The sequence below is a fragment of the Herpailurus yagouaroundi genome, unplaced genomic scaffold (genome assembly GCF_014898765.1).
Source record: "Herpailurus yagouaroundi ecotype Mexico unplaced genomic scaffold, PumYag 186, whole genome shotgun sequence".
In the NCBI taxonomy this organism is placed as follows: Eukaryota; Metazoa; Chordata; class Mammalia; order Carnivora; family Felidae; genus Herpailurus; species Herpailurus yagouaroundi.
The window spans coordinates 47,465,962-47,474,455 of NW_024412417.1; the positions used below are offsets into that span (position 1 = coordinate 47,465,962).

Genomic DNA, 8,494 nt, shown 5'->3' on the forward strand with positions numbered 1-8,494 from the left:
GTGCTGGGGGTGCAGAGGGAAGGCTCCACCCTGGCACCCCCGCCCCCCAGCCTTCAGGGCCACAGAGCGCCCACGAGGCCGGGCCCTCACTCCGCTTTCTCCCGCCCTGGAACCCTCAGAACATGGACAAGGGGACCGTGCCATCGGTGACGCTCATCGTGGGCTGTGGCGTGTCGTCCCTCACCCTGCTCATGCTGATCATCATCTACGTCTCCGTGTGGAGGTGCTGCCTGAGCGCGGGCAGGGGCCGGGGTTGGGGGGCCGGCCCCCGTGGGCCCCAGGAACCCCGCGGCCGGGGTCAAGTCTTGTCCCTTCTTCTTGGAGGGCGGCCACGGGGACAGGCTGGTCCAGAGCCCCCTTCCCCGTCGGCGGTACCGTCCCCTCTGTTGTCACCACCCCGCCCCTGTCTCCCCCTGCCCACCGCCATCACAGATGGACCGCACCCCCACCGCACCTCTGCCACCACCCTCCTCCCTCTGTCCCCCTCCCTCCCCGACAGTCCCCACGGGCTCCCTGAGGGCCGCTGCCTGGATGCCGGGTAGCACTGGAGAGGTGGGGCAGGTGTCGGTCGGGGATCGACCGGTCACCCTTTTCTCCTGCCCTCTGCTGTGCCCACGCTGCTGCACACAGAAGGTGGCCATGCGTCCCCCTGCCCTCAGAATGCCCCCCCCCCCGGCAGATGCCAGCCAGCCTACTCCCCAGCCAAGCGCCCTGCCCTGGGACCCCGCAGCCCCCAAACTCTGTGTCCTGCCGCACGGGCGTGCGAGGTCTTCTCTGAGCCCGGGGTCAGGTCTCAGGGCAAGAGCCTCCCCTGGCCTCCCTGCCCCTCACTCCCCTCGCCCGGGCCGCGGGGCCTCGTCACAGGACCCCTGGACTGCTCCCCCGGCCGGGCAGGGTGGGGGAAAGGCAGCAGTCCCCAGCCGTCCCCAGCCCTGGGGTAAGGGACATGTATGCGCAGGCGCAGGCCACAGACGAGCATGAGTGTGTGCGGGCACGGGGGCGCCTGCGGGCAGCTCTCACCTCCCTGCCCCCAGAGCCCTGCTGTGAGCCCCACTGAGGTTTCGGGCTGGGAGTGTGAGTCAAGGTCACCCAGCCCATAGCCCTGCGGCTGCCTCTTGGTGTCTGGGCTCCGTGGGCAGCAGAACTGACGTCGAACCCTGAGGCCAACAAGGAGAGATCAATGTGTAGGCGGGGGAGGGGGCCTGTTTCCCCGTACCCCCCCCATCCTCCCCTAGGGCAGGAGCACTGAACCACCAAACCCCCTCATCTAACCAGCACCCAGTGCTCCTCCCACTCAGCCCCTCCTCAGACCATCTGTCCCAATCCCCGTGGGCGTGCTTGGCCCACTGGGCCAGCCCCTCCCCTGAGGCCTTGGTTTCCAGAGACTTCTGGGAAAGGAGGCTTGGGACAGCTCCCGCCCCCCAGCCCTGCCTGCCGCAGTTCTGAGGGTTTTGCTGAAGGTTTTCAAAGCGCCTCCTTTCTGAGCTCTGCTGGCTGAGTCACTGCCCCTGTGAGCCGCAGTCAGGACCCCCAACCCCTTGGAAAGTGGACCCCCCCCCCCAAGGTCACACACCACATCAGACCGCATCATGGCCCCTGAGGGGCAGCCCTGTACCCTCTGCTCACCACCTGCCTGGATCTCAGCCCCCAAGGCCACTGGGAGGCTGGCTGCCCTGGAAAATGGGAGAAGAAGGGACGGGGACTAATGCTTTCTGTATCCTGCCCCTTGAATCTCAGTCACCGTCCCGAGCAGCAGATCCCGTTCCCTCCACCAGTCTCACAGACGGAAAGACAGAGGCACAGAGGGGTTGGGCCACTTGCCCAGTGTGGCACAGCTGGAGTATAGCTAAGCCACTGCAGCCCCCACTCGGAACCGTTTTGTCTTCTGACCTCAAAGTCAGGATCAAACGGGGTGGGAAGGGCTAGCGGGACAGGGGGAAAGCTAGGTTGAAAACCAGGAGCAGGCAGAGACTGAGACCCCAGAAATGCTCCGTGTCCAAGGGATCCGGTGACAGGGAGAAGATCTTACGCAAAAAGGGGAAGCAACTCTAAGGATGAGCCATCCCCAGCGGGAACGGTCAACTGCGCTCAGTGTCTCCCCACAACCCTCCCTGGCACCCGACTACATGCTGGAATTTAGTGTGCAGTAGGCAGGAAGTGTGGTAGGGGCGGTGGTGGCGACAGTGGCCGCAGCAAGGTCTGCAGGGAGGAGGTGGTGCCCCAGTCTTGGTACATCCACAGGACCCCAGTTCCCGTGACGATGAGGCCCCGTGGGGCACTGACACCCTGTCTCCCGTAGGTACATCCGCTCAGAGCGGTCTGTGATCCTCATCAACTTCTGCTTTTCCATCATCTCCTCCAACGCCCTCATCCTCATCGGGCAGACCCAGACCCGCAATAAGGTAGGTGATCTCTGCCCTACCGTGCACACCCCGGCGTGCCCAGGTGGGACGGGGTGACGGTGATGCCCCCCAGAAGGATCCCAAGGAAGCTCGGGGAGGAGAGCGCAGGGCCACACACAGTCCCCCGTTCTCCTCCGACTGCAGCCGTCGTCTGGCCAGGACCCGATGTCTGGAGTCTCCAGCTGGACTGGCGCTCTGAGATGAGCCGGTTCAAGGGCCCTGGCCCACCACTGGGGCCCAGACCGTCTGGTCTTGTCTGTGCCATGTGGGCTTGAGGGTGATTTGTCCTCCCTGGGTGTCGGGTTCGGCACCTGCTGAACAGGTGGACTGAACCCAGAGCCCTTGAGCGGGTTCCCGCCGGCCTTGGGTGTATCTCTGGGTAGTCGGGAAAGGTGGAGGGAGAGGGGACTCTGTCCCCGGCAGTTTGTGGCCCGGGTGACACAAGCACTCCTGGGGGGTGGGGAGGGGGCGGCTAGCCGATCAGCAGCCCTCCTACAGGCAGTGGACCGGGGGACCCCTCGGTGGCTTCACGCCTGGGGATTTGACCCCATTGCTTCTGCAAACGCTGAGCTTCTGTCAGCCTCACTCGGGGCGGGCAGGGAACGGGTGAGGGGGCACCTGCCCGGCCTAACCTGCCCGCCTGCCCCGCCCAGGTGGTGTGCACTCTGGTGGCTGCTTTCCTCCACTTCTTCTTCCTGTCCTCCTTCTGCTGGGTGCTCACCGAGGCCTGGCAGTCCTACATGGCCGTGACCGGCCGCCTCCGGAACCGCCTCATCCGCAAGCGTTTCCTCTGCCTGGGCTGGGGTGAGCGGTGCCGGGGCAGGTGGGCGGTGGGGCTGCCCCTCCCCGGGCCTGCCCTGCTGCAGCCCCTCCCCCTCCCCCCTTGCCCTGCCCTCGTCCTCCTGGGCCTCCACAGGGTTGCCAGATAAAACGTGACACCAAGTCCATTTGAATTTCAGGTAACGACTGATTTTTGAAGTACATCCCATTCAATATTTGGGATGCGCTCGTACTAAACGTGTTTTCTTTTTGGAATTTTTTTTTTGACGCTTATTCATTTATCTTGAGAAAGAGAGTGCGTGTGCACATGACTGGGGCAGGGCAGAGAGAAGGTGGGGGGGAGAGAGAGAACCCCAAGCAGGCTCCACGCTGTCGGCACAGAGCCTGACGCGGGGCTTGACCCCACGAACCGTGAGATCATGAGCTGAGCTGAAATCAAAAATCAGGTGTTTAATTAACTGAGTCCCTCGGTGCCCCCAAAATGTTTCCTTTTTTATTTGAAATTCAAGTGTGATTCGGTGTCCTGTATGTCGTTTGCTGACCTGCCTGTCACGACCACGGTTCCATAGGCCCTCATCCCCGTCCACCTCCTGTCCCCTTCTCTTATGCTAGGTGTCACCCCCCCGTTCAGGGGCTTCGGAGGCACATTGTGCCCCCGCCTCACCCCACCCGTGGGGCTGCAAGGAGGCAGAGGGTGGACGGGGCTCGGATGGTGGGGGGACCGACTCCCTTTCTTTCTGGTCCTTCCCCAGGGCTCCCTGCGCTGGTCGTGGCCATTTCTGTGGGATTCACCAAGGCCAAAGGGTACAGCACCATGAACTAGTGAGTCGGGGCAGGGTGGGGATGGGGTGGAGGCCGCTCGGCTCCCCCAGACCCTCCCACTGCCCTAGAAGGTGACAGCTGGCTGGGTGCCCGTCTCACAGAGGAGAGACCTAAGGCTGGGAGAGGGTGGGGGCCCCGGGGCTGAAGGCTGGGCTCTTCGAGGGGCTGCTTCCCCTAATCAGCCAGCTCCTCCCGGACTGGGCAGCAGGATGGAGAAAAATGAGGCTCGGGGCCACTGGAGCTTTGCACCTCCTCCTTAGGTACCTCGGACAGCTCCGGTGGCCTGTTTTCCCCTCTGTACCCACACGTGCACCTCTGCATGACTGTGGTGACAGGGGTGGCGCATAGCTCCTGGGCAAGGCAGGTGGTAGGGGGCCTGTTTTGCAGATGAAGTCAGGGAGGCCCTGAAGGGTCAGCTGGGCGAGGTCCGGGGGCCTTGAATGCCAAGCCAGGAAGCTTGGGGTTATCCTAAAGGCAGTGTGATGATTCCCAGGGTTGGGGGAGAGGAACCAAGGCCAGGAGCTGTGGCTGCAGGCCACAGGGGAGGAACGGGGGAGCCAGAGGCAAGGGGAGGGACTGATGCAGGCTGCATGGGCTTGGCTCTCCGTGGAGCCCCAGGGGAACAGGCCATGGCTGGGTCCTGAAGCAGTGCCCCACGTGGGCAGCAGGGACAGTGGACATGAAAACCCATTTACCGGAAACCCCAGTAGCGTGAGTGCCGGGAGGTAAATATGGACACTGTCCCCCGCGCTGAGAGGGTCAGGGGTGGATCAGGGGAGGGTGAGGCCATTAAAGTGGGGGTTCTGAAGGATGAAGAGGAGTTTGTCTGACAGCATGGGGTGGGATGCTCAGGGCAGAGGCCACGGTGCAGAAGAATAGTGTCTTCGCTGGACTCGGGGCTCCCGTGGGCCACCGTGGGTGGCGGGGCTGGCGACCATGTGTGCGATGAGGCAGGACCAGGCCAGATGTGTGAGCAGAGCACCGGGTGCCCCCAGCCGTGGGGCCTGGGCTGAGTGGGCAGGTGGAGGGCCAGACCAGGGGCCCGACCCAGAATGTTGGAATTCTGTTGGGAAGAAGGGTCTGTGTGTGAGGCTGGCATGGGGGGGGGGGGCGGGGCCGGGGGGGGATCTAGGAGGAGAGTGGGGGGCAGCCTGGGGCGGTCAGGCACCCTTACCTGGCCAGCCCGGCTCTGTGCTGTGTGGGTCCGAGCAGCCGTGCCGCTGCCCTGCGCCTGCTTCTCCGCCTGTGAGCCGGGCCCGCCAGTGCCGCCCAGGGCCCCGAGGGCTGGGAAGCCAGCGTGAGTGCGCGGCGTGCGCACAGGAGGGCTTGCTAAGCGCCCGGCTCCTTCTGCCGCTCCCCTGCGTCTCACCTGCCTTCCTGGGGGGCGGGGGCTGGGCCCACGCCTGGCCACTGACCAGCCCGTCTCCCTCCCCAGCTGCTGGCTCTCCCTGGAGGGGGGACTGCTGTATGCCTTCGTGGGACCGGCCGCCGCTGTCGTGCTGGTACTGAACCCTCCCCGCCGTCCCAGGTGGCCGTGGGCTGTATGCGTTGCCCTTTCTGGGTCGCCTTGATCACCAAGGGGTGGATGGCGTTCACGGTCCCCCTGCCCTGCCCTCGGGGTGCAGGAGTACAGAGGCTGGGCTGCAGGAGTGGCCGTTTATTTCTGTGAGCACAGCATGTGTGATTATCGGGCACCGGCCGTGTACCTGCCAGGAGATAGGTGTGAGTTCACCGGGTAGGCGACTGGCCGAGTGGGGACAGTGGGCGGATGGCTGACGGGGTAGCAGGGAGGGCCAGCTAGGCCTGGGTGAGGAGCAGAGGAGCCGGCAGAGCCTGAGGCTGGGGGGCCAGGGGCCTGTCCCTTGCTGCCACCAGCTGTCACCCTCTCGAGAAGGAAGCACCTCCTTGTTTTCCCTCACCCCTACTTCCCACACTCCTTTGGGGACGGATGTGAAACCGTGCCATGTGGCACACAGGGTTATTGTCCCCAAGTTAGGGCTGAGCAGGGGGAGCTGGGCACGGCTGGGGGCCTCTGCCCGCCCTGCCCGAGCCCAGCCCTCTCCACGCAGGGCCACACCGCCTTGGTGGGGGCACCTGGGCACAGGCCCGGGGGAGGCCCCGCGTGTGAGGGTGGAGGCGGTGGGCAGCGGGCCTAGCCTGAGGGTCCCGGCTCCTTTATTCCTTGAAGGGAGAGGCCTGCGTGCTGTGCATGTCAATGCCGCTCTTCAGAGGCCGGGCCGGCTCGCCGTTTTACAAACAGGCGAGACCCAGGACGGATGGGAGGCTCAGCTGGTGGAGGCAGGAGCCCCCATCCCCCACACCCCCTCCCAGGGTGCGTCCGGAGGGCACGGCTGGACCCCAGCCCAGGGCCCCTTCAGTGACACGGGGACACACAGGTAGAGACAGCACAGAGTCCGCTACAGGCAGGGTGGTGGCAGCGGCTGTCCTGCCCCTTCTGCCCCTGGCCTTGTCAGAAAATGAGGTCACCCAGGAAACATGCCTCCAGCCCCGGTGCCGGAGTCCGGGAACTTTCCGTTCAGACGGGGATGAAAGGCAGGGCCTGGCCGCTGCTGTGTGTGGAGTCATGAGCGCTCAGATCGAGGGGCTGCAGGGCGTCGGGGCGCCCCATATCCAGATCCGAGCAGTGTGGGGCCAGTCCTCGCAGCTGTCAGGCAGCTGTGTGGGAGCCAAGGGGAGGGCCTTCAGGGGAGCACAGAAATGAGCTGGGAGCCTCCCCACCCAGGAGAAGGGACCCCCCAAGGTCTCCAGGGTCATGGCTGGGCCGACGGGCGCACCCTGGGGACAGCTTCTCTTTCGCGTAGGCGGTGGCTCACGCAACGATAACAGCTGGAAGCACTTCGTAGGGTGCGGGTGGCTGGCGGGAGGGGGTCAGGAAGGGTACCATGGCAGCGCAGGAGCAGTGTGGCCCCAGCACGGGGAGGATGTCCCCGAGACGGCCCTCCGGTTGGGCCCTAGCGAGGGATGAGCTCCCTGTTGTGGGAGGAATCCAAGGAGCGGGGGGGGGGGGGCGTGACCGGCTGCGGGGGCACAGGGCACCCCCAAGCATGATGGCGGCTGGATCACACGAGGTCCCTTCTGTGGTCTGAGCAGGGCAGGCACCCTGTGTGTAGAGCCAGCCTGATCCCTGACCTGCGACCTCTGGACAGATGGCATCCCAGCTCGGCAAACGCTGCCGACCACAGTGGGGACAGCAGATGGGCCTCCGGGCTGCCCAGTGCAGGCCAGCCCGGGGTCCAGCCTCTGGAGGGCGCCCTGCACGTCACCCTCTGAGCCCCAGCTGGGTCAGCCCGGCCCCTTCTCATGTCCACCCCTGCCGGCAGGGCTCCCAAATCCTTGGGGAGCAGGTCACGTGGGAGGGTCACGTGGGGGACTTGAGCAGCAGCACCTCGCCCTGGGCGGAGCCCTGTGGCGGGAGAACCCCCACCTGACGGCTGCTCCGGGGGGAGGTGGCCAGGCCGGCGGGGCTGGCGAGCCTACTGGGTGGCGCTCTCTCCCCTGGAGCCCCGCCCCCACGCCCTGCTCCTCTCTGCAGGTGAACATGGTCATCGGGATCCTCGTGTTCAACAAGCTCGTCTCCAAAGACGGCATCACGGACAAGAAGCTGAAGGAACGGGCAGGGTAGGGCCGGCCCCGGGCGCCTCACCCGCCTTGAGTCAAAGACCCAGAGCCCACCCGCTGCCCCCGGGCCCCAGAGCAGGTGGACAAAGGAGGCTCAGAGGCCCGTGCAAGGCTCACGGCCAGCCCCTGCTCTGCCCTGTGCCTCAGTTTCTCCGTCTAGTTCTCAGAAACAGTGAAGCCCCTTGTTTTTGGAGACCCTACCCCTGCGGGGACCACAGGGACGGTGGAAGGGTGCACCTGGCCCCCCGCTTCCCTACCCTGGGGTGGGTGACCCCGAGCGAGGATACAACCTGCCCATCCTCATGGTGGCTTCAGCGACGGGAGGAGGGGACAGGGGACAGGTAGGATGCTCCTCCTACTTGGGGAGCCGGAGCCCAGAGGGCAGCGTCTGGCCACAGGGCACGTGGCTCTGCAGGAGGCTGGTCCCGAGTGTGCCCCGGCCGCCCCCCAGGGGATGGGAGCCCTGAGGTCACGGACGGGGGCAGCTACTGGCTGAGACTGACCCCCTGACTCCATCCTGCCCCAGCCCTCTGAGCCCTCCGCACCTCACCTCTGCCTGCCGCTCTGTGCATCCCTCTGCCCTCGCCGGTGCCTACTCCCCTCCCTCCATGCCAGTCGTCCGTCTCTGTCTCTGTCTCTGTCTCTGTCTCTGTCTCCCTCCTCCTCTTCCTGCTCCTCCTGCTAACCCTAGTGAACAGAAGCTTCAGGAAACCATCCTCTCTGGTCCTGGTTAGAAAGCCGCTAACGCTGCTTTAGGGGAAGTGGACGACGACCCCGGAGTGCCCACGGTGGCTGGGAGTCTGGGTCCCCCATTCCCTGGGCCTCATCCCCTGGAAGTGGGGATTGGCACG

At 65.3% G+C, this 8,494-nt stretch overlaps 1 protein-coding gene across 1 annotated transcript in view; it reads left to right on the plus strand.

Moving 5' to 3' along the window:
* The window catches only part of ADGRB1 (adhesion G protein-coupled receptor B1), a 70,313-nt gene that overhangs the window by 45,238 nt on the left and 16,581 nt on the right, over nucleotides 1-8,494 (plus strand). Inside the window, exons 19-24 of the mRNA XM_040494624.1 lie at nucleotides 120-223; nucleotides 2,300-2,402; nucleotides 3,056-3,206; nucleotides 3,935-4,004; nucleotides 5,440-5,506; nucleotides 7,558-7,643. Coding sequence (XP_040350558.1) covers nucleotides 120-223; nucleotides 2,300-2,402; nucleotides 3,056-3,206; nucleotides 3,935-4,004; nucleotides 5,440-5,506; nucleotides 7,558-7,643 — 581 coding nt within the window. The remainder of the gene's footprint in view (nucleotides 1-119; nucleotides 224-2,299; nucleotides 2,403-3,055; nucleotides 3,207-3,934; nucleotides 4,005-5,439; nucleotides 5,507-7,557; nucleotides 7,644-8,494) is intronic.